Here is a 24,539-nt window from a genome sequence, read left to right on the forward strand (position 1 = left end):
CGTAGAATTGACTTCAAGAGTAAGCTAGACATCTTGTATGTAAGAACAGTAAGTCTTCTGAAGTAAAAGAGGAATAAAGATGTGTTGTGCAGCAATAAAAATTGCACAGAAAACTTGTTACAGAAAATCTTAGCATTTATACTATTTAATCAGATTATTCAGGTTCAGTACAGGGGGTTGCAATCCAGTTGTCTTCTGATGAGTTCCATGTTAAAATCATGGGATTTTGAAGTCTCTTTAACTTTTAAACCTTCTAAAAATCTTGGGAGGTGTTTTTTTTATGGAATAATGCTAAGTGCTCAGACAGGTTGGAAGTAAGACACAGCTGTACCTTACAGCAAAGCTAAATTTACAAGCATACATACACAGTATATTTGCATGTATTTACAATTACATTAAAATTTAGACATCTTCCCCCCCACCCCAGACTAAGTCCAGAAGAGGCCAATGCCATCCTCTCTCTCCCCAGCTAGGAAACAAGCAGCAAAGCTCACCTGTTACCTGGTCAGTCAAGGTTAGTGGAAGAGACTAGGGTGAAGTGAAGAGATCCAGTGCCCAAGAGCCAAGAAGAAAGAATTGTTTATATATTGGCTTTTTAGACCTCTTGGCAAACCAATGAGTGATTTAGACTTTATCAATGTTCTTCTACAACCAGTGATCTAATATAGTTAGATTCTGCACTGAACTTTCAGGAAAGTACTGTTTTTTTCTTATTGGAATATTCCAATAAGCCTTAAACCACTACAGTGAAGTATCTTGTGTAGTAGGGATTTTATCTGGGTTTTTTTTTTGACACTAATTTTTGAGTCTGGCATAGCTAGGAGAGCTACAAAAAGGTTAATTGATAATGTATTTTTTTAGTAAGGATTTTGGGGTTAATCATGTTTGGAGGACCTAGAACCATTTCATGATGTGCCAAAAGGCTATACTACTTCTTGGATTTGGATGTGTATTGTGTTGGAGAGGGTATTTTTATGTGGAAGTGAAGAAGCAAGAACAAAGTTGGTGCTCTGCAGCTTCAGTTCTGTGCTATTGCAGTATGAGCAGAAAGACATGCTCAAGCACTTAATCCTTGTTGCATGTGTCATTTCTGTGAAGCAGTTAAATGTTTTCGAGGTAATGATTTTTATTGATGACTTAAAGTTTAGTGTGGATAAAAAATGCACCAAAGTGCAACCAAATGGAGCTGCAGATGAAGTAGAAACACATAAAATTTCATGCTACCTGCTGACTTCAATATGTGCAGGATCTGATCTTATTCCCTTAGCTGTCATTTGCTGTATGTCAGCAGTTACTAAAATGTCTTTGAATGTTGATACTTGCAGTGTATTTTACTTGGGGACATGAAGAATAGTTACTGTTTGGTGACCAGTGTGACTTTGAAGTGTTGCTTGCTCAAGAATAAACAATGCTTTGTCATTGAAAAGAAGTCAGGAGCACTCACCAAGTTAAACTCCCTCTTACCTGTTTTTGTTAAAATGAAATCATGTTAGACTGTATCTATTCTGTGATTTCTATTGGTAGGCAGTATATTTCACATAGCTGTAGTATAGATCTGGGTATTGTTTGTGTTCTTCTGCAGTTGGTCTCTGAAATCCTTGCAGTTTATACATAAGTGAAGTAACTTCTGTGTATTAGTGAAGAACATTTAGTATTAAATAATTATGTAGCTCTGACAAGATTTCTTTATTGCTTAAACACACTTCAGGGAACTGTCCCTAGAAGGGAATACTTTTAAAATGCCACCCCATTTCATTGGCCCATGTATCCCTGGAAAGTGCATGACCCACTAGTTTACTTGTAGCCTGTAGACAAAGTCCTAAGTATGCTACTGGCAGCAGACCTCTAGGTAAACTTAGATGCTTGAAAAGAACTCTTTGTGTGCTTGTGCACTGTACTTCCTGAAGCACTGAAATTTAGTACCTAGAACACTTGGTTAGAGAAAAACAGTGTAAGCTTTCTGTCTGCAAAGTTGTCAAGCTATAGCCAGTATTTGGATGATTCATTACTCTTGGAAATAATCTTGCCCAGAATTTTTGGAGTAGTTGAATATTGTGATATCTCAGCAATCTGCCCTGGAACATAAATCATAATGGAGTACATGAATCTTTCAGAAGGAGATGATTACTGTGATGTTTGCAGGTCATATTGAACTGTATGCTGTTAATTGGCTCACCGTGGTGATGGAGAAAAGAGAAATATGGGGATTTTTTCTGCTGTTCTCTTAAAGGATATCCTAAAGGAATCTGATTTGACTGGAAATGATGGGTGTTTCACAATTGGAGTGTTTGGATAGGTATAGAAATACACCAGATCTATATTCTGTAGACTTTTTTGCTTTCTGTAATACTGCATATAATTGAGGTACAGGTAAATGTTAACTAATGTATTCCTTTTTTTTTTCCTCTCTAGATTCCACCCAATAAAATAGATTATGAATATAGTGAATTGATTTTATATCAAAATCAAGTGATGAGAGAGGCAGATCTATTTCAGGAGTCTTTAGAACATATAGAGACGTATGAAAAGCAAATATGTGATAAACTAATAGTAGAAGAAATTAAAGGTAAGTCGTTCTTCTTCCCTTGGCCAGGTCTGTTCTAAATGTTTGGTACTGGCTTTCAGATATGAGGAAGCAGTAAAAGACAAAGCATGACATCTGTTAATTGATTTGAAACCATTACTACAGGGAAACTGGTTACACTGTATTTACTACTTTCTGTGCTCAAGTAACTCACCTTGCTGAAGTGGATATAGGATGCAGGTAGTTTAACTTGCGTTGAACAGGAACAGAGGAAATCAGAGGTATTACTAGTGCATACTAGAGTAGCTGTGAATTGGAGCTAGTTTTAACCCAGTTTTGATATCAAACTATCTCTTGTGAAATAGTTTGTATTGCAAACACTTTTTTTAGGTGAAAATCCTGCTTCCTTTTTAAGCTTTCTAATGGACTTACTTGTATTGGCTACCGAAGTTGACGTTTTTGGTTTAAAACCCGGTTCTTTTGGGGACTTGAAGCACTCATACTGAGTTCTGAATATGCAAAATTACATAGTGTAAAGTTGTAGAATCACACAGTTGTTTGAAAGGACCTATAAGATCATGGAGTCCAAACATCAATCTAACACCACCATGTCCACTAAAGCATGTCCCAAAATACCATGTCTACATGGCTTTTGAGCATCTCCAAGAATAGTGACTCTGCATTCCTGGGCAGCTTGTTCCAATGCCAGAGTGGTTAAGAAATGCTTCCTAATATCTAATCTAACCCCTCTGGTACAATTTCAGGCCATTTCTTCTTCTTTTACTACTTGATACTAGGAAGAAGAGGTCACCCACCTCATTATAATCTCCTTTCAGTTAGCTGTAAGGAGCAATGAGGTCCTCCTTCAGCCTCCCCTTCTTCAGACTAAATAACCCCAGTTTACTCAGCTGCTCCTCCTAAGACTTGGTCTCCAGGCCCTTCACCACTTTTGTTGCCATTCTTTGGACCCACTCCAACAAACTGATCTTGAAGTTAGGGGCCCAAAACTGAACACAGTATTTGACATGTGGGCTCCAGTGCTGAGTGCAAGGGCATGATCACTTTCCTACTCCTGCTGGCAGCACTATTTCTAATACAGGCTAAGGTGCTGTTGTCCTTCTTTGTAGAGGGAGTAAGAGGAGGAAAAAAAGGCAACCAACCCAGATCTCCAAGTAATGCGAAGGCAGTCACTTTGTCTCCCACAAGCAGACTGATGCTCAGCTGTTCTCCAAGCAATGGCCACCAGCCCAAATGCTTCTGAGTTCTTATCACTAAGCATGTCATTACAAAGTCTGAGTATCCCTTTTGAGTTTGGATCAGCTGTTTGTGAAGTGTCCACTCTATGTCAGTTCTGGCCTGCTTGCTGGCTGATAGAGTGGGGATGAAAAGAGAAAGCATTGATGCTGTACAAATACTGCTTAGGAGCAGTGAAAACACTTGATGTTTTCTGTGTTCAGATGTGCATTTCAAAGAAGTATGGGCTGCTGTAAAGAAAATTAAATGTGTGCAGGCCAGGTTTGCTTAGTAGCAAACCAGTGTCCTTTAACTGATACAAACTGATTAGTTGATGTGAAAACTACACGTGTAGTTAAGTAAACTGCCTAGCAAGAAGCAATATAGTCATGTGTTTGAGTTTAGGAAGAATTGTTTGTTTTTTCATCATCCACTTAGCTCTTTCAAACACTCAGCTGCAGCCATTGAAATCTTCATAAATGCTAAATGCTCCAAACTATTGACCTCTGTGTGGTAGCTTCAGGTTGCACTTGTACTACACAGTAAATACCTTTGGAAAAACAAAACCTCTTTTTAAATAGCTACATATGGTTAAGCCCAACTTTATGTACGTAGTTCTGTAAACTTTAGTCCCAAGCCATCAGTAATTTTTTTTCCTCACAAGTAATAGTTCTTTACTGTGGTGTTTTCAGGAGAGATGTTGTTGAAGTTGGGAAGGCTGAAAGAAGCTGGTGAAGTATACAAAGAGTTAATTGAGCGCAATGCAGAGAACTGGTATTATTATGAAGGCTTGGAAAAGGCACTGCAACCTAGTAAGTTAAGATGCACAGATAAACACACATACAGAATGTACTTAGAACTCCTGTTTGATACATTACTGGTTTAAGTTCAGAAACTTGACTTTTCAGGAAGTTCCTTCTAGTCTTGAATATGAAATATCACTGAAAAACTCACATGCATGAAAATACCAATACCATGTCTTTCCCTTCCTGATGTTAAAGGTGCATTTGCTAGCATGATTGCATAAAGACTGTTGCCTTACCACACATGAAGGTGAAAACAAATAGCAGTTCATTCCTATCTAGCAGCCTGCTGTCATGCACCACAGAAATTGGCTCAGATGTTACTACTTTCTTTAGCATGCACAGGGATACTCAATATTTATATCAGATCGCCTTTTAAATCTGAAAAATTTAAACCGACTGTTCTTTGGAGGAGAAAGTGATAAATGTGTTTAAAATATTTGTTCTAATGCTTATTCCCATTATGCTGTGTTTTTTTCCTTTCCAGGAAAGTAAATAGTTTTTTTTTTTGTTGTTTTCAATTACAGTATTGCAACAAGTTATGCTGAAATAAATGTTTTGTAGTAGTAACTATCCCAAGTGTTTACTTCTGCACAAGAGCAGTTTGCTTATTTCACGGCTGACTAATTAGTGGGAGTTGCTCTGATGACATCATAAATCATAAGCTCACAAGACTATAATTATATAATTCATAGCACTTGTAGCTGAAGTGTATTTATCAACCAGCTTTCTTCTACAAAGTTCTACAACTGGGTTTCTTAAGGCCTGGGAATACAGTTTGTGATTGGGAATTGAAAATTGCATTTGTTGCAATTATACAGAGCAGTGTTGTCCTTTTGACAAGGCTTGGTTTCACAGTTGTCTCACAAAACAAATTACCCAAGAGTTCTGTGTTGTTCTGTTAAATGTTTATGACAGTATGTGGTTCTTGAGGAAAACCCATCCAGTAGTTTATTTGATATAGTGAAATCCTGTGTAGATTAAAACTGTACTAATTTATAAAACTAATAATGCTACTTTATTTTTTAGGTGGTCTTAGGACTATTTCCTCCCCCATGGTAAGTTCTGGAGCTCCAACTTGTGACTTCAATTAGGGCTTTTATATGCTTTAGTTCCAATCCAAACATTATTTTGGTATAACTTTTAGAACTCTGCATCTCTTGGAGCCACTGGGTAACATATTTTCCCCCCTCCCCCAACATTTGAGCTCAGTGACAAAAGTTGTTTTCCTTCTGAGAGGAAAACATATATTTATTAAATGTATTGTCATAGTCCTGATCTTTACCTTCAATTCTATTTAAATTACTTCATGAATTTAACAATATTTAAAAGCAAAATCTATTTTAATAGTGCAAAAGCAGAATTTCAAAACAACAGATTAGCTTTATTTAAGTTCTAACCACATTGGAGCTCCAAAGCATATTATGGGGGAAAGGGGAGGAGTGGGAAGAAAGTCTTTAAGTAGTTTATTTTTGTTAAACTTTAAGGTACTAATAGTTCTGGTGCTCAGTGTCTAGACTGGCAGTATTGTGCATTGGTTTTGCTGCTACCAGATGGACCTATAAAAAAAGGCTGGTTGTATAGTATATTGTTTGTAGATCTTACATTTAGAAGTGCAGTATATTTCTGAGAATTCTCTAAGTATGTCTGAAATGGATGTTGAGTAAGAAAGAAACAGTTCACTGAAGCTGCGAATGTCAAACTATTATGAATAGGTCTGCATGTAACTGAGAGTAACCAAACTCTAGTACTGTCTGACTGTATTTGCAAGGTAATTGTCCTTTTTGCAGTTCATTTTTACAGTGATTAATGCTGGTAGCTGCATATTTGTACATGTAGCATGTTTGTTTTCAGTACAGTTTTACGTGGTAATGGTTGTCATTTAACAGGAAAAAATAGCACCATATGTTTGAAATGTTTCAAATGCAAACTGTACAAGTAGTCTAGCTAAAGTTCATCACTTAAACATTTAGAATAACTTTTTTTAAATGTTACTTACATCTATTATATTTACTGATAATAGGCACTTTAGAAGAGAGGCTTCAGATTTATGAAGAAGTTAGTAAAAGACATCCCAGAGCAGTTTCACCTAGAAGATTACCTTTAAACTTTGTTTCAGGTAACAAGATGCATATCTGTTCCATAATAGTTCTTGTTCTTTTTCCTTAAGTTTTCATCAGGCTGTTGAAAGTATATTTAATACCTATTTGTACATTTAATATCTATTCATACTTGTACACATCAGATGCATTTCTCTTGCAATAGACAATTATTTGTCTTTTGGGAGTCGATAGAAAAAGTTAACACACTCAAACGGGGTGATATGAACTATGTAATGTTTGTATTGGTAAAGCCTAAGCTACAGAATAGTTGTAGGAATTCTTGTGTGTAATCTTCTGCATTATGTAGGTTACAAATCAGAAGTTAAATGCTTTGAGGGTATTGTACACTTGAATTAAAGCTGGTATCTGTTAAAATATAAACACTGAAAGTTGGTGTAAATAATGCATATAACTATCACAATAGCATGGGACTGAACTGTTGAATAATTTTGTACTGTGTAGTTCTGCTACTGTACAGAAGAGTATCTTGAGTGTAAAACACTGTTGTAGAAACATTAGAACTTAAAGCTATGAGAGAAGCTGGTGGTGTGCTGGTAACTTATTACAAATAGGAACAAAAGATTTTATAGCTAAGTTCTTTCACTGACTGTCCTTCCAAAATCTTTTCTTGATATATGACACACAGCCTCAGTTGTGGAGGTAATATGTATGTACTACTTAAATTTAGAAAGCTCTGACCTTCCAAAGGAGGAGGCTAAATGAAATGGTAAACCCTATGAAAATAGGCAGTTCTTATGTAGCTAACTGCTGTAATTCCAGTGGAAAACTTTGGGAAATAATTATCACATACATAGATATCACAAGTCATGAGATTTTGAAGTTCAGCTGCACATACCCAACGTATTTATTCATGCTTTTGATGTTGTGAGGTTCAACTCATTTACTGAGCACTGCATTTGTTGTACCTTTAAACACTGCAGACACATAGCTGGTAAACTTATGGATTATTGAGTCTGTGCATACTCTTCTCCTGTATAAAATCACAAGAGTTTAACTGCTTCAGAAGAGATTTAGCCCTGAAGTTGATACTTCTGCCTTATGTAATCCCAGATATTTCTGTTTCTTTGAAATCACAAGGGCAAATGTCAAGGCAGTTGAGCTAGATTTGAGTGACAAGTAATATTTTTTTCTCCTGTAATGAAATTGTGATAATGAATAGCAAACAATGTATAATATCTTTATTAGTGGTATATCTTGCTGTTGACTTGTTTTCATTATATGCTCTGCATGAGGTTACCTTATATCTGACAGTTCATTTAAATGGAAGTGTCTTTGGTAACAAGGGTTAGTTGTTCCTGCAATAGCAATGGTGTCAGTGAAAGCAAAATTCATTATTAGATCAATCAAGAAAAATCTCTCAAGTAGGCTAGTTCCTACAGCATTTCATAAGCTTTCCTAACTTGTTTTTGCTAGTTTAAGTTTGTATCAGATATGGATGTGTAAGACTAGTTTTGATACCCTGAAATTTCATTAGATTAAAATCATTAAATGATTTCTTGTGTTTAAGTACAGCAGATGCAAATTCCTGTTGTCAAGAGTTAATAGTGAGAATATTAAGATTTAGAAGTGCACTCGTTTGGAGAAGTACTTGTAAATTTCAGAGGGATATGAGTGCTTCTTCCATAGTGGTCACTGACTAGTTGCTTGCAACCAACATGATCAATTACAAGGTGGCTTTAAAAGGACAGTCATTCCTAGACATTGCCATGCATTGCTTCTTAGTAACTTTGTATTTGATTAAAAAAGCTACTTGATCCAGCAGGAAACTACTTTTATGGAGGAAAGCTGTTAACAGTTAATTTTCAGACTGATCAAGGGTGAGAGGTTGGGGTCTAGCCATTCAGTTTTGGATTTGGGTTAGTTGCTGTGGGTTCAGTGTTCCTGTGGTCAGGTCTGTTCTGTGCCTCAGACTAAATTTTGAGCTTGGCTTCATATTATAGCTGTGTGCCTGGCTGTATATTTTGTGTTACTCAGAGTTTGTTTTAAAGGTGTTCTGCCTTTTATAAGTAAAGATGTACTTAATGGACCCTTGAATCTTGCTCTACTAAATTCTGAATTACAGTTCTTCCATTACAAGTACAAATTAGAGTAATTAAACAGAAGAAACTGGGGTAATGTTTTTTTATTTGTCATGTAGGGGAGTTTCTTGCAGTGCTAGAAAAGGAGTTTTAATCAGTCTGTAATAAAACATGTGCTTATGGCCCAGTCTACCCACAGGGAGTAGGAGTTTCTCTATATAATGGTTTGCTTTAGTACAGCGAGGCAATAACCTGAGTTACTTAATGCTGACTACAGTGAGTGTAGGACAACTAAGAACTGGTGGAAGTACATAAGAATGTTACATACAAAGCAGTAGTATCTGAATATCTATAAACAATCTTAACTGAATTTGTAATGTGCTCTTAATGAATAGGTTTATTTCATCAGTTTTATGGGTGTATGTTAGCATTATTTGAAGTGTAATACTTCCATGTTTAGAGACTTGGAGTCCCCAGCAAGAGTAGGCAGTTACACATAGCAACTTCATTCCTATGTGAGGAAACCCAGATGAGCTGAAACAACTGAAGAAAACCACTTTACAGGATGGGTATAAAAATGAGACAGCTGTTTTCCTAACTGGATATCTTCTTACATTCTCTTTAAATTCCTGTTGGGTTTTTTTGCTTGTACTTCCATCTGGAAATATTTCTCAGACAGGTGGCGTTCTGCAAGTACTGTGATTGTTATCAGAGAACTTCATTAAATCAGACTTTTGGCTTTCTGATGCTATATTTTTATAAAGATGGGTCTGATATATTAACCTTTCAAAAGTAAATCTTCTGTTTCTGTTTCCAGAAACAATCGTTATAAGTGGAACTTATGTCCTACTCATAAAAAAGACTAAAAGAGAGGTAGTGGGTTCATTTCATCTATCCTTCTCCCTCAAAGCAGGATAACTTCATAGATGCACTATTCTAATACACATTGCTCTAACTTAAAAGCATCCAGTGATGGAGCTCTTACAAGATCTCCCATGTAGCCTGTTCCAGTGCTTAGCTATGCCTACCATTATATTTTTTTTCCAGTGTTTAGCTGGAAATAGCTCTTGATTACATCCTCTGTAGCCAGCACTTAATACTCTATCTTTTTAATAGACCTTAGGGTTTTAAGAACCATTACTATGCCTTTGTCAACAGTCTCCTAAACATTAGCAAACAGTGTTTGATCTTTAACTGGAGCGTATTTGCATCTTATTCTTAAATAATAGGAAAAAGGAAACCCATAATTGCAGTTTCTCAGTTACTCTATCCAGAATTACACATCAATTAGTGCTTATTTATATAACACTTGCAATCACTGATATGTAATCAAATACACTTTTGTTTCTAGGTGAAAAATTTAGAGAACTAATGGATAAGTTCCTGAGGGTTAACTTCAGTAAAGGCTGCCCACCCTTGTTTACCACTTTGAAATCTTTATATTACAATCCAGAAAAGGTAAAATTTAGTATTTATTTGGTTTTAATGAAGCCTTCTATATTGAATTTCTAATAGACTATCTGATTGTTTTTATGTAGATTTTCCTGTAACTTAACTGTTGAACATTTCTCCTTAATGTGGTTATTTGTCCTTTGTGAATCAGCACATAATGCTTAATACCTATGAAACCTTCATAAACAGTTGACATCATAGTATTTGAAGTTGAATTGGTGCAAAATGCACTGCAGTCCTTGGGGGAAAAAAATTAAAACTAACCAGGAGCTTTATTTTTATGTACTACTTAGTGTTGGGATTCTTTCAACTTATGGTTTATGATGTCACCAGAAGTCAGTGATATTAAAATATCACACAGATAGCTACTGCTGTGTGTACATTTCTGAGTTGCATGAATACAGTAGCATTTACCACAAAGGCTTGTTTCTTATTTCAGTCTTCAGCTAAAACCTTACTGTTCAGTTTTTACACTTCTACAAACTCTCATTTTTGTCTAAATCGTGTTGTGGTAGGACTGTTGTTTCAGATGTACTTCTTTGGTCTGAGTTTGTCAGCTAAAATGAAAAAGTTTCAAAATGAAGCATGTTACTAAAATGTGTGCAGAAGAAAATAAAGACCTGTCTATTCAGATGTTGCTATCCTTTTGCTACAAGCAAAAAAAGCTGGGTGTTCTGTCAATTGCTAGCTAAGAAGAGATTTTTTTGGTAGCTGGGAAAAATCTAAATACATCATGCAGCTCATCAAACAGTAGTGGCTATTTCTTTATTTGAAGTAAACTTACTATTCTTTCTGAAAGTTGCTTTACTAGTTTCCTTAATGTAGTGTATTTCAATACACTTCTGTTGGGAGAATGCCATCTCTACTGTCTCTATGGCTGACAATTCCAGTAAATTCTGCATCATTGTAGTACAAGCTTTTCTACAGTGCCTGTTGCTAGTGCTCACTTCATATAAACTACTGAAAGTTGATACACTATCTAGATAGAAGTACAGTCAGTGCTGTGGAAGCTTTACCTCTGCCATTTGAAGATGAAAATCTAGAAGTTAAATTTATTTAGTGTATGAAAAAATAGGACTTAATTGTTTTTGAGATGATGGGTAAACAAGGACTGAAATAGGAACTATCATGTTTGAGGGAAGACTTAACCAGGAAGAAGGTGCCTTGCTGCTAGTTATCTTCATAGTATCAAATCAGTGTCTCATGATTATATTTCTCAGTAAGTACTCCTTAACATGTTTAAGAACACCATTTACACCTGTGCGAGGAGGTAAAGAGGAGCTTATTATAGACAAGAAATACTGATATTCCCTCTGTTTGGACAAGGCAGGGGGGAAAGTAGTTGTGTAAAGGGCAAATGTCCGTGTAATGTGTTTAGGAAAATGTTATCTGCTGTCAGTACTTCATACTAAAGGTTTAAAATAAAAAATGGTGGCATTTTTGTATTTAAAACCAGTTTATTAACATTACGATTTAGAGTAAATGTCTAGAGTAAAATTTAGCTTCAGATGTACAGAGCTGAAAAGCTTTAGGACTTGACCAGATGAAAGAGAAGGTTGTTCAGGTAGATTTTTAGAAATAATTTTCAATATTTATACTGCTTAGACTCCAGATACCAAGGTTGGAAGCAATGCATTGTATTCCAGTCACAGACACTGTTGTGGTAAAGATCTAAATTAGCCTTGCTGCTCATTTGGAAGTAACATCAGAAAAGATGTAGAGAATTCTGAGTGTTTTTCTTTTTGTTCTGTTTATTCAGGGAGTTCAGCCATGGTTTGATCATCTGATGATTAACCAGCAGTGCTTTAGTGTTTTAACATTTACTTGATCAAAGATGTTAAGGAGTTTAAAAGGTTAATTGTTCAACAAATTGAATACATCAAAAATACACTAGAGAATTAACTTCTTTGAGTTACACTTGGTTTTATTTTGAGAATTGTTTGACAAAATCCTTCTCTGGTACTGCCTTTGCATATTTGCTACCCTCTAAATTTAGGAGGATTAGGTGTCTGAATTTGTACTGTTTGAAATCTTTTGAGAGGTCACTGAGGATCAATAAGCTGTGTCTAAAGGATCTGGATGACGAGGAATGTAGTCTTTGTCTTTTGACACTTCTTAGCTTATGGTAAAGGTTATATTGTGCTCCTGTGTATTGCACTGAACACTATTTGAAAGCAGTATTTGATTAAAAAGGTATAGTTCATCACAGTATTACCAAGGTTGGAAAAGACCTCATAGATCATCAAGTCCAATCTGTTACCACAGAGCTCAAGGCTAGACCATGGCACCAAGTGCCACGTCCAATCCTGCCTTGAACAGCTCCAGGGACGGCGACTCCACCACCTCCCCAGGCAGCCCATTCCAGTGTCCAATGACTCTCTCAGTGAAGAACTTTCTCCTCACCTCAAGCCTCAATTTCCCCTGGCGTAGCTTGAGGCTGTGTCCTCTTGTTCTGGTGCTGGCCACCTGAGAGAAGAGAGCAACCTCCTCCTGGCCACAGCCACCCTTCAGGTAGTTGTAGAGAGCAATAAGATCTCCCCTGAGCCTCCTTTTCTCCAGGCTAAACAATCGCAGCTCCCTCAGCCTCTCAGTTGTCCTTAGTTCTCTCCTTCTTCTGGCTGTTTCAGGGTAGATGAGTTGGTTTAGGCAGATGTATGTTCAGGTTTCAAAAATTTTCAGTTTGGTTGCTTGTCTCCCAGATACTCTGAATTTTTTGTCATGGTCAAGGAATAGCATTTAAGTACTAGATTCAGGCATGTGAATTTAGGTCAGTCAAATCAGAATTTTTCAGCTTCCCCCACCATATGTGGTTTCCTGCATGTTATCAGTGGATCAAGTATCGAGACTCCCTTTGACTGCTCTGGGCAGATCTGTTTTGATTGTAGTGGGGGCACAGGCGTCTAAATTGCTTACTTAACTACAGATGTCTGAGCTCTGAGTCCTGTGTCCCATCCATTTCACTGAGTTTTGCTGGGAACTGTTTGTACTTGTTCTCAGGGTATCTGTTGCACAAGTATTTCATATCTATGAAACTAGCATTGAGCAAGCTTTACCAGTTACTTCTAGAGAAAAGTAATGAACATCTCTCCAAGAGTTTTAATTGTCTGCACTTTTGCTTTCCTAAACTGATCTACTGTAGCTCTTTCAACAGGTTCTTGTCATTCTCTGCTGTGGCCAGGTTGTTCATCCATGCACTTGGAATGACCAGACTAGCTCAGATGGTTGGGAGTTAAAATGAGGCTATATTTACAGCACACCACATCTTTAGAAGTACATGTACACAATAATATAGAAATTCAAAAGTTCTCTTGCCTGCCTTCCTTCCTTCTTGGAATTGTTTACATGCTTCCACAAATATTAAGTAGACAAAGGTGTGGAGCACCACTTCACTGAAGATACTTTGTAAGGAGGGAAAATGTTTTTAATCTTTCACACTTAACCTAGAACTATTGTTTCATATCATGTGGGTGAAGTCACAGAAGGTTGCTGTTAGTGGGAAAGATACAGTACGATAATGTAAAGCAAATTGCTTTGTGGAAGAAAAGTTTACTGCTGGAAGATACTTCAAGTAATCAGAGGTATGACAATCTGAAATCTTTTCAATCAGGAAGGATTATATACAGCTTTTTGTTTGTGCTATGCAAAATAACTACTTCTGAGGTAAAGCCTTCCCTAATAACAAAGGAGATTTTAGCTTGTTAAAGATTTATGTAATATCTTTTCTTTAAGTCTGGAGCAAAAAAAAAGTGTATATTTACCTCATGTTCAGTTTGATATGTGGAGATTTATATTTGACTTTACAGTCACACTGGAAAGTGCTTACAATTTGCTAACTAATTCTAACTGGGATGCCTTAGAAGGTAACAGAGCTGTTATCATGAAACCTGAGATCAGTTTCATCAAGCTGAGCAATTTTGTTTGTTACCTTCTAGGAGTGAGTTTTTAACCCACTGTGCATTCTTGATGATACTTGTGTCTATTCCCTTACACATCTGAAAGCACATTAATGTTACATATCAAGAATAAGCAGATGGTATCAGTTATTGATGACTTCATTGACAACTTCCATTGTTGTGCTAAAAAAGATTAAAAAAACCCAAACACAAAGAAAAAAAGGGGAGGAGGGGAAAAGAACAAACCAGAAAACACCAAACCGAAGAAGCAAAAAAAAAACCCAACCTCAAATCTCTTCATAAAGCACAATCAAGAGAAATTTAAAGCACTTCCATTACAATAATTTCTGGTTATCTTTCCTAATGAGATTCTCATTTCAAATCCAACACTTGTAGGGTAAGTCTTCTTAATGCCTTCTGATGGTTGCTGATAAAAGTAGTGAGCTTAGTGTACCAAGCCAATAGAGAACATACACAACTTATGTGATTTTTTTGGTGTGCCTATGGGTGTCCCTTTTAGTGTTTTTAAAATACATCTCAGTAGAGGTGGACTAGGTCAGAATTTTCAACAGATGACATGTGCATGTGGGTGTGGAGTGCATCCCTGACTGTTGAGGGAGCTGGACCATGTCACTGTGCTGCTGCTCAACTTTTTGAAAGGCCATTGTTGTGGGTGGAGTTTCCTCAGGACTGGAGCAAAGCAAAAGTCACACCTGTTTTCAAGGAGTGTAAAATGGAGAATGAGGAGCTATGGGACAGTCAGCTTCATCTCAATCTTTGTGAAGCTGAAACCATTGCTGAAGACGCAAAGGGACAAAGTGTGGGTATGAGTAAGCTGATTTATGAAGGGCAGATCATGCCTAACTTGATAGTCTTCTATGATGAAATGCCTTTCGCAGTGGATGAAGGGCAAGCAGTTGATCATTTATCTGGCCTTTAGCAGTGATTTTTGACATTGTTTCATAACAGAGACAAACTATTGAAGTGATGCACAAGAGGATTGTGCTGGACTGAAAGGAAGTTGAACAAGAATACCAGGTCCTGTACCTTGGGAGGAATAACCTTATCCTGAAGTGCAGGCTAGGGCCTGACCAGCTTGAAAGCAGCTTTGCAGGAAAGGATCTTGGGAGTTCTGGTAGACATCAAACTGAGCATGAGCCATCTGTGTACTCTGACAAAGTGAACACCATCTTGGGCTGCATGCAAGGTTGAGGGAAATGAGCCTGCTCAGCCCTGGTGAGAAACAGTGCTGAATCTGCTTCTGGGATCCCCTGTGCAAGAGGCATGTGGGCATACTGAAAAGGATTCAGAGAAAAGCCATGAAGTTGGTTAAGGGACTGGAGTTTGTAGCATATAAAGAGCTAGGGTGGTTTGGTCTGGAGAAAAGAAGGCTCAAGTGGGATCTTAAAGGTACAAACTTCTGAAGGTAAGAGTGAAAAAAAACCAACCTGATACTTCTTGTGAACAAACAAGATATGTGCAAAGCTTAGAATACAAGGCAGCACTACAGCCAAAAAGAACACATTCAGACAGGTAGAGGAGTTTTTGTACTTGGAGATAGTCAATATGACTGGATGGGGCCAAAAGTAATCTTTTTCAGCTGATTCTGCTCTGTAGAGCAACGTTGGACTAGGCAGTCTGTAGAGATCTCTTCCAGCTTTAATGATGCTCTGGCAGTATCCCAAATTTCACCTTCGAGTCTAGGATCTGCTTATAGTCATTGACTTGCTAGTAAGCTAGATGTGTAACTAATACTTCAGTACTGGGACAAGTGCCTTTTATGCAAGATCCAATAGCAAACAGTGCAGAAACAATAAAACCAGACACACCTATAGACATGAGTGCCCATTGAGATCCCTAATCTGGGTGCTGTGATTTGTGATTTTTTTGATATCAGGTTACTAGCACAGTCGTCTTAATCAGTTCCTGGAATTTCTTGTTTCTCCCTTCTTGGACTATTCACAAAGGGGGAAAAAGGCCCTTGTCACAGAATCTGCCTTTTAAATTGTCTTAAAACATTGGTGATAACTGCAGACTTGCCTTAACTGCATGTTAAATGTGAGTATGTACATGGTTCATTGCATGTGAAATGAAGCATCTTGTACATACTGCTTCAGGGTAGGCATTTGCCAACAGAGCAAGTTGTTTGTTCAGCAGTGAAATGAGGTTACCCTGAGGGTGCTATCTATAAATATGAAAGAATCTAATCCTACTTTCAGTACAGTTCTCCATCTATGTTTCTTGATTTTGAAGCTCTCAAACTGACAAGCATTCTGTCTTTCTATTTCTACAGTGTTCCACAGTTCAAATTCCAATAGTGCTACTATTTGATGTGTCATCAGCAATCATCTGCTTGTAGTCTTAGAGAACTGTGCAAAGAATACTTTAAGCTTCAGAAATCATCAATCACTTGGCCAGGCTGTTCATATAGTTGTTCACTGAAGCAAAGTTTGCTCTCATCTAGTATTGTGAAGGCAAATTGGAGGATGAGATGTTGATAGAATTCTAGTGAAGTTTTAATTGCCTTAAGATCATGTTCCTTCTTCCTAGACAGTTTGTTCCAGTGAACCTGCTGATGTTCTTAATGTTTTACAGCATTGATTATTGGGGTGACACTATGGAGTGGTCGAAGTGTGCTGTACTCCTAATCTTGACTTCCTTTGTTAATGCAGAAGTGTTGGGCGATGTTTAGTGGAGCTGTTAGTCTTTAATGCTTGATGAATAATAGAATGGTATGGGTTGGAAAGGACCTCCAAATGTCATCTAGTCCAACCCTCCAAGTGCTGTATGTAAAGCTTTAAATGAGGTGCTGTGTTCTGTAAATCACTGCTTCAATTCTTAATCACTATTACTTAGGCTCCCTATTCCAGGTACCGATTGTCCTCCCGTTTTCTACAGTGACAAATGTAGTGGCAAACCTGCAAAACAAATGTGCTTTGTGAGAGTTGGTAACACAAGTCCCATGATCTGTCATCTTCAACTGGAAATTTTAATTCATGTGAATTCTGAGCCAGAGAGGCTTGGGACCTTTATATACTGTGTTGAAGGTGAGAATGCCAGGAACAGAAGTTGTGGAACTCCAGCAGGTGATGCTTGGGGAACTGAGTCATAGCATGGAATTTCAAAATGTATTATTTAACAGCTCTGACTCCCAAACACATTGCCAATTGTCCAACTCACCTTTGTCCTTCAGTTGTTACTTCTGCTGAGGGAATAGTGCACATATTTGAGTACCAGCTTCTGGATTTGTATGGCTTTAAATTTGTACTCATTTTCTTGTTTTCCTTATGTGCTGTTAGACTAAAAGGGCAACAGCTTAACAAACCATTTTTGCAGTGGCAACGTGTAAAACAATGGTTGGACTAAGTGTGGAAATTAACTCTAGTTGTCCTCATCTGAAAAATCTATCCAACTAATTTAGAGAGTACTCTTGTGCTGAGAGGTGCTTGTGTATAGCAGGACCAATGTTGATGAGTGTACTTTGAGTAATTGTAGTTATTTTCACTTGAGAACATTAAAACATACCCTTCTCATACTGCCTTTGGAGGTTTATTCACTTGGCTTTCTTGAGCTTGCCATAAAGTACTAAACTTCTCCATTAATTCATGTGGTGGCAACTTGCATTTTAAAGTTAATGTGTTGGTTTTGTTGCCTCTTTTTAGCCACAGGCTCAGTAGTAAGAGTTGTAGGTTACCAGCTGAGTTAATTTTCAACAAATTATATGTATGATAATAAAGGAAACTGTAGTTAAAAAAGGCAGCTTAGTCCTACATAAGAGGATTTGTGGGTTAGTGGACTTCTGTGTCTTTTAACAAGTTACCTTGCTTTCCACTAAAACTTTGAAATGTTATCTGATGCCTCTAGAAGTGAATGCCTTTAAACATGTCTTGAAAGGTGAATATGTTGGGACTTTTACGTATGGGCCATACTTCCAGACTAGTATGAAGCTCACTTTCATGATTTGTGGAGCCTTTTGGAGTAACCATATCCAGCCACAATTCAAAACCCTGAAATCTGTTTTATGTACATGCTAAGACATACAGGGCATTTACAAGGAAGATGAACACACTACTATCTGTGTACATATAAAATGCTTTGAAATGGGTGTCTTAATCCTTTACTCTGGTGTAAAAGACTTCTTGCTACAGGACTCTTCCATCATGCTACAAGTGGTTTTACAGTGTGCTTAGTGCTTTAGTTTCTGGAGATTTACAAGATAGGTATCAGAAAAGTAGCCATTCTGTAGTTTTCTGTTGTGCTAAAGCTTTAGTTTTTAGAGTCTGCTTATTTATTTCAATGTCTCTAATTTTCTTTTAAAGTAGCAAGTATAATTTGCAGGTTTACCTATCTATCAAGATATGTTTATCTTGTATAAAATTCTTAGTTGGTACAATACATGTACTGTTGAGAAGGAATATGTCTTTTTGACGTAGTCAAGAAGCACAAACTTGTGTTTAGGATTGCCACTGCATTACTATGAATGGTCACACAATGGCTGAAGCTGTGGGTCTTGGCTTAAGTGCAGTGGTTCTGCTGGAGACAAGTAACTTGAAGTATAAGCAATTGCATGGACATCATAACTTCCACGTTCTGTTAACTGCTGTCCAGATGTATTAGAAGTAACTGAACAGCTTTATTCCTAGAAGAGAGGGGTTGGATCTTAAAGTGCTTCTCCCACCTTCCTCAAGAAATGTTCTCTTTGTACTTGAGCAATATTCAGAAATACTCTTTGGTTACCCATACGTGCTGGTTTCTGTATCAATGAGATAACCCAAAGAGCGAAGATCTTTGATTAGTCAACATCAAGGTTTGCGTCGATTGTGTTGCAGGTCCGTTGGTTGAGTCCGTTGAAGTTCGACATTAGTGCCTATGTGTCCTTTTTCTGAGTTACTAAAAACATGGAGACTGTGAGGAAATACTGGATGAGAGCAAAGGTCTGGCTGGAAGAAACACCAGAAACAACAGTCTCACAAAAAGGTGTAAGACTGTCTACACAGGAAGGTAGGCTGTCTCCAGTGAAGATCTAACTTTAACCATTTCAGGAAAGAAGGAAGTGGAAAGCTGAAGAGATTTAAAGCAAGTAGTTAGATGCAGTCTGTGAAATATTGGTGGACTATGTAAGGAAGTGAATAACATCAGTTCCTCTAGGAACCTCTCAAAAGGATAAGCTCTGGAAGATCCTTTCATTCATATTAATTCTGTCAGTTCAGCTTTTTAAAGTAGTTCCAGGAGGTGAAATCTAGTAAGTAGGCTTGCTAAGGATGTTTAGTTATGATGACCTCAAGTGACACCTTAAGAGCATTGCTTTGCTCTGAAATTGCATTCCTGTGAATGTCTGAGAACTGTCAGTAAAAACTTATGCTGTTGTTGTTAACTTTTGTCTCAACTGCTTTGACTGGATCATTGGAAGTAATACTAAACCAGAAAAGTCAAGTGCTCTAATGAGGAATTGAGTGTGTTTATAAACTGTAGTACAAGATGCATGTTTTTGTTTGGCAGTGTTCTCATATACTGTGGCTTGTCACATCTCATGCTGGTAGTCTTGATATGGTACTATAAAGACATGAGAGGAATGAACTATACTTAATGCATTTAAAACTGGCAGTTACATGTCAAATTCTCTGGGCATTGATTATATAGCCCACAAGTTAGGCTTTTATCCTCAGAACCATACTGTGATCTCAGTTGATGTGAGGTTCTCAGCACGTTAGAAAACCTGGATCTGGATGTTTTAAGGTGGTATGAAAATGGAAGAATTTGTTCTGTGGCTGACAGTACTACTGCAATACACTGCATTTCTTTCCCATTTTGTTCACTCTGCTGAGTGTTAAGGAAGGATGTTGAAGCTCTTTAGCATAAAATGTATTACAAATTACTTAGTATTGTGTTTCTTGTTATCTGTGTTTTTGTTGTTTTAGAGGAGCTCCTCCAATTTGTATCTTACAACCTGTTGTCTCTTTGTCTTTGATGTAATTCAGGTACTTGACTGCTGTTAGAATAGTAAGTCTAAGCTAGTTAGCCATCTCTTAATTTTACTGGTTTTCTTCTGTATCACACTTTGCAAGAAAATTTCAGCTGTCTTACAAGATATTTGCAGCTAAGTGTAGATTAACTTGATGGGGTGAATTTGAGATCCTCACTCCTCCATATGAAGTACCCTCTTAACACAACTTCATCATTTATGGCTGTTTCATGAGGTTCTACTGTGTCTGTAACAGTATGTCCAGAGGAATATAATCACAGTATCACCAAGGTTGGAAGAGACCTCATAGATCATCAAGTCCAACCCTTTACCACAGAGCTCAAGGCTAGACCATGGCACCAAGTGCCATGTCCAATCCTGCCTTGAACAGCTCCAGGGACGGCGACTCCACCACCTCCCCGGGCAGCCCATTCCAGTGTCCAATGACTCTCTCAGTGAAGAACTTTCTCCTCACCTCCAGCCTAAATTTCCCCTGGCGCAGCTTGAGGCTGTGTCCTCTCATTCTGGTGCTGGCTACCTGAGAGAAGAAAGCAACCTCCTCCTGGCCACAGCCACCCCTCAGGTAGTTGTGTAGACAGCAATAAGGTCTCCCCTGAGCCTCCTCTTCTCCAGGCTAACCAATCCCAGCTCCCTCAGCCTCTCCTCGTAGGGCTTGTGCTATCCCATTTATAGTCTGTTTATCCTTTTGAGTTAATTCCTAGATAAAAAGTATCTACTAATTTAACTGAAATGCTTTTTTTCCTAGAGGTGACTCTGTGCAATTGGAAGTAACAGATAATTGGGTAGACTTCTCTAAATGACAGACTTCAGTAGCAGGATATCATGTTAAATTTCTGTAGCTTGTTTTGAAAACTTAGTGAAGGATATGTGTTGGGAAGAAAAAGTGGAAAATCAACTTGAAAATTAAGACTTTAATAGTGTTTTGTGGATTTTAATTTTGTTGCATGCTTTACAACTTGACCATAGAGTTTCTTGGGACAGAAAATATGTTATGACTGTGGTGCTGATGTCCTCCTGATCTCTAGGTTCTTGTGCAAAACTTTTTTTGCCATATTGTGCAGCTTCTTATTGATGGTTTTGTAAACTGCTATCATGGACTGAGTTTAATCTGCTGCTGATACTCAATACCATGCTGCTATCATGCCAGCTTCAAAATGAAAGTGCTGGCTGGAGCAGAGTATCATGGGGCTTGAAGTTCAGATTGTAACATGAGAGGCTTCCTGTTGCAGTTGCTGCTTTCACTTTCTAGTTTTTTGGGGATGTTGGGTTTTTTTTTCATTGCTGGGTAGGCTGTAGGTCAGGGGGTGAGGGGAAGTTGCTGGCCTCTGCTTCTGAATTTCATTGCACTTTTTTTGCCAATAGGCAAAGGTAATTGTGTGTTATGGCATTCACAGTAAAAAATTCTCTCAACCCTGAGGGTTTTTTTTGTGTTACATTCCCTCCAGTTTGTATGGGAGGAGAGAGGCTTGTGAGAGTGGACTGTGTTAACCAGGACAACTGCTAATCTGGTAGTTTTCACTTCCAAAAACATAGCCTATGTAGACACATGATATGAACATAACAGTCAAATTAGTTCATGTTTATGATAAATCTGAGCACAGTACTTTGAAGTGCTCTGTAGCTTAGCTATAGACCATGTATTTGCTGCACCTGTAGCTGATACACACAGTGAAGTTTCAGTTTGAGGCATGTAAGCTTTATATTAAGTAGCTAGATGTGTAGGTGAATTTGATAAATTATTTCAGTAGTTGTATTTTTATCTATTACTGAAGCCTCCAATATTTGAAGACTCCCTTTAAAATAATTGTTTTAACATTCAGCTTGGTCCATTTGAAGCAACTCATGGCTGGCTTTTGTATTTATAGTAATCCTACTTAAAAGTTCATTTGGTTTAACGTGAGCCTGATCTTGCAATACTGTTACACAGTTCTAAAGGAGCTTGTGCAGTTACGCTTTCAGTGTGTAAACACCACACACTAGAGCTTTTCAAAGCAGTGGTGAACTCTTAAATGAAGGTTCTTCTTGTGACTTAATTGCAGTATTTGCAGTTTGCTCTTGGCTGAGGTGACGCATGGAGCTGCTTTCACCTACCTACCTGAAAGTTCTTTCTATAAGAATAACTTGAAAATGCAAAGCCTGTTTGTATATGCAGATGTTTGTGGCAAGAACCTGGGTAATGCAGTCACATACAACTGGAAATGTTGCATGAGTCAGTCAAAATTGCAAAGTGTTTGTCCTCTTGATCAAAATGCTACCTGTACTGTAAACTTTCCCATTATGCTTATGTATATATCATGCCCTAAAAAAGAAATACTACTTTCAGAAAAGCACATGTACAAAATACCATGCTACAAGTTGCTGTTTGGATGACAAAGATAAACTAAGCTTATTTAGATAGAGGAAGCTTTTTTTCATAGTGTTTCTAGTAGCCTGTGTGTTCATTGGTATAGACACTAGCAAAAAGTATTACTTCAGGAGTAGCTGTTATCAGTGCTAGAAGCAGTGGGGACAGGAACAATAACGTTCACTTACACAGCCAGTTAGCATTATCAGTCTCAAACTGCTCCAGGGCAGGCTTAGGCTGGATGTTAGGAAGAAATTCTACCACAGAAAGAGTGATTGCCCATTGGAATGGGCTGTCCAGGGAGGTGATGGAGTCACCATCTCCAGAGGTGTTTAAAAGGAGGATGGATGAGGCACTTAGTGCCATGGTTTAGCTAATTAGAAGGGTTAGGTGATAGGTTGGATTCAGTGATCCTAGAGGTCTTTTCTGACCTGGCTAATTCTGTGATTCTGCAATGTTGAGATGCTAAATGAGTAGGATTTGATGGTGTACACATAGCCAAGTGTTTACAGATTACACACAAGCTTACTGCAGTGCAGTTATACTGTTCTGGAAGACATGGTTCATGCTCTATGCATCTCAAAGCTTTTTGTTTTGAGTATGGTACTAAAGAATGCTTTGTGGCTAGCCAGTCCTTACAAGTTGGTAGCTTTTAGGTGAAAACCCTGCATCTTAGCTGCTTTGCCATCACACAGTGAGAAGTGCTGAAGTTAGTGCCAAACCAGGATGCCATAGCAAGTAGTCAGGTAACTCTTCTCAGAGGCTGTGAAGGTGCCTCTGTGAGCTTAGGGACTCCCAGAACAGAATTACTCAACATTTTAGGTGATGCTTTTGCTTGTGCCATCATGTCAGAGCAATTTGCAGTGCTAAGCTGTTTCTGAAGATTTCCTGCTCTGCCAGGGGAGTTGGGCTTGATGATCTCATTGAGTCCCTTCCAACCCCTAACATCCTGTGATCCTGTAATTCTGGTTGGAAGGATGTGGAGAGCATAGCATCAGAGAGGAAGCAAGGAGTCCTTTACAGTATTCCTGTTCATTATTTTCAGGGTTTAGCCTCCCAGGTTTCAGCTCTGACTCTTTTTTTTTGGTGCATGTATGAATAATTACTGTAGTCTGAGGAATGAATTGATAATGAAGACAGCTCAAGGAGTACTGTTATTGGGTGCTGCCATAAACCCTTTTGAAAATGTCATCAACAGCCTTCAGCAGAACTTCTAGCCAGTGACTGCTCTCTGCTTTGTGGTTTGTTTTTTCTGACCTAATTTACTTGGCACGAAGTTCATAAATGTTTCAAGGGCACATTGATACTATTTCTGCACTTAGTAAGCACTTTCTTATCTCTCTTAGATAACATCTTATCATAGTGAAGACTGCAAGTATTGACATAGTACTCTTATGGACTTTTTTTATTGTTACTTCTCCACTTCCCATGAGGCATTTAGAGTATTGCTTCAGGGTAGGTACTGGATACTTCTTTCTGTCAGGTGGAAAATGCTTCTAATAATTTGGCTGCCAGGACTTCATTCATGTCAGCATGTTTTTTTTTTCTGGATGAAGGAAAACACTTTGCCAGGGATGCTGTTGAAAGGCTTAGTTTGTCATTCAGTCCTTAGGTGTCCCATTTTTTCCCAAAACCTTATAGTTTTGGTGATGTACAGTGGCAACTTCCTTTAGGTATTCTGCAGCAAAATCATTTGCAAATCATTTCTAGATGGATTTCTTCAGTCTTTCCCACAGACATGACATTTCTTACCAATTCTAATGGACTTGTCTTCTGCTGTGCTGGAGAAGTAGTGTGACAAATGCAAGTACTTGCCATTCTCCTAAGTAAGGAGTCCTGTTCTCACTTGGGAACCAGAAAGCTTAGTTTAAGTACTACTACTTCAAATACTGTTGATAGGAAACACTGTAGAAATTGAGTTGTACTTTGAGATAGAAACAAAGGAATTGTTCTATTCAGCTTTGAGACATGCCTTGCTGCTACTAGAAGTGGGATTTTTGCATCTTCAGGACTTGTGTTGTTCAAGGAAGTACTCATCTGATTTGGAGATGTTTGAATTGTTGATGGCAAATCGCAGGGTGCTTTGGAATTGCTTTGTGACCTGGAAGGCTGCTGTTGTCAGCGTTATGCACCTTACCTGAGGGAAGCAAGTTTTCTTCAGGAAAT

At 37.9% G+C, this 24,539-nt stretch overlaps 1 protein-coding gene across 3 annotated transcripts in view; it reads left to right on the plus strand.

Annotated features, from left to right (window-relative positions):
• Positions 1-24,539, plus strand: part of NAA16 (N-alpha-acetyltransferase 16, NatA auxiliary subunit) — a 68,599-nt gene that overhangs the window by 23,277 nt on the left and 20,783 nt on the right. The window contains exons 6-10 of one of the 3 annotated variants that reach the window (XM_064174583.1): positions 2,413-2,566; positions 4,450-4,569; positions 6,584-6,679; positions 10,053-10,159; positions 11,913-11,998. In XM_064174583.1, the coding sequence (XP_064030653.1) occupies positions 2,413-2,566; positions 4,450-4,569; positions 6,584-6,679; positions 10,053-10,159; positions 11,913-11,981 (546 nt within the window). In that variant the 3' untranslated portion in view covers positions 11,982-11,998. Of the gene's footprint in view, positions 1-2,412; positions 2,567-4,449; positions 4,570-6,583; positions 6,680-10,052; positions 10,160-11,912; positions 11,999-18,875; positions 19,045-24,539 lie in introns of those variants that run through there. The other 2 variants (XM_064174590.1, XM_064174575.1) reach the window with 2 other exon arrangements.

This window comes from Pogoniulus pusillus, chromosome 3, assembly GCF_015220805.1.
Source record: "Pogoniulus pusillus isolate bPogPus1 chromosome 3, bPogPus1.pri, whole genome shotgun sequence".
Classification (NCBI taxonomy): domain Eukaryota; kingdom Metazoa; phylum Chordata; class Aves; order Piciformes; family Lybiidae; genus Pogoniulus; species Pogoniulus pusillus.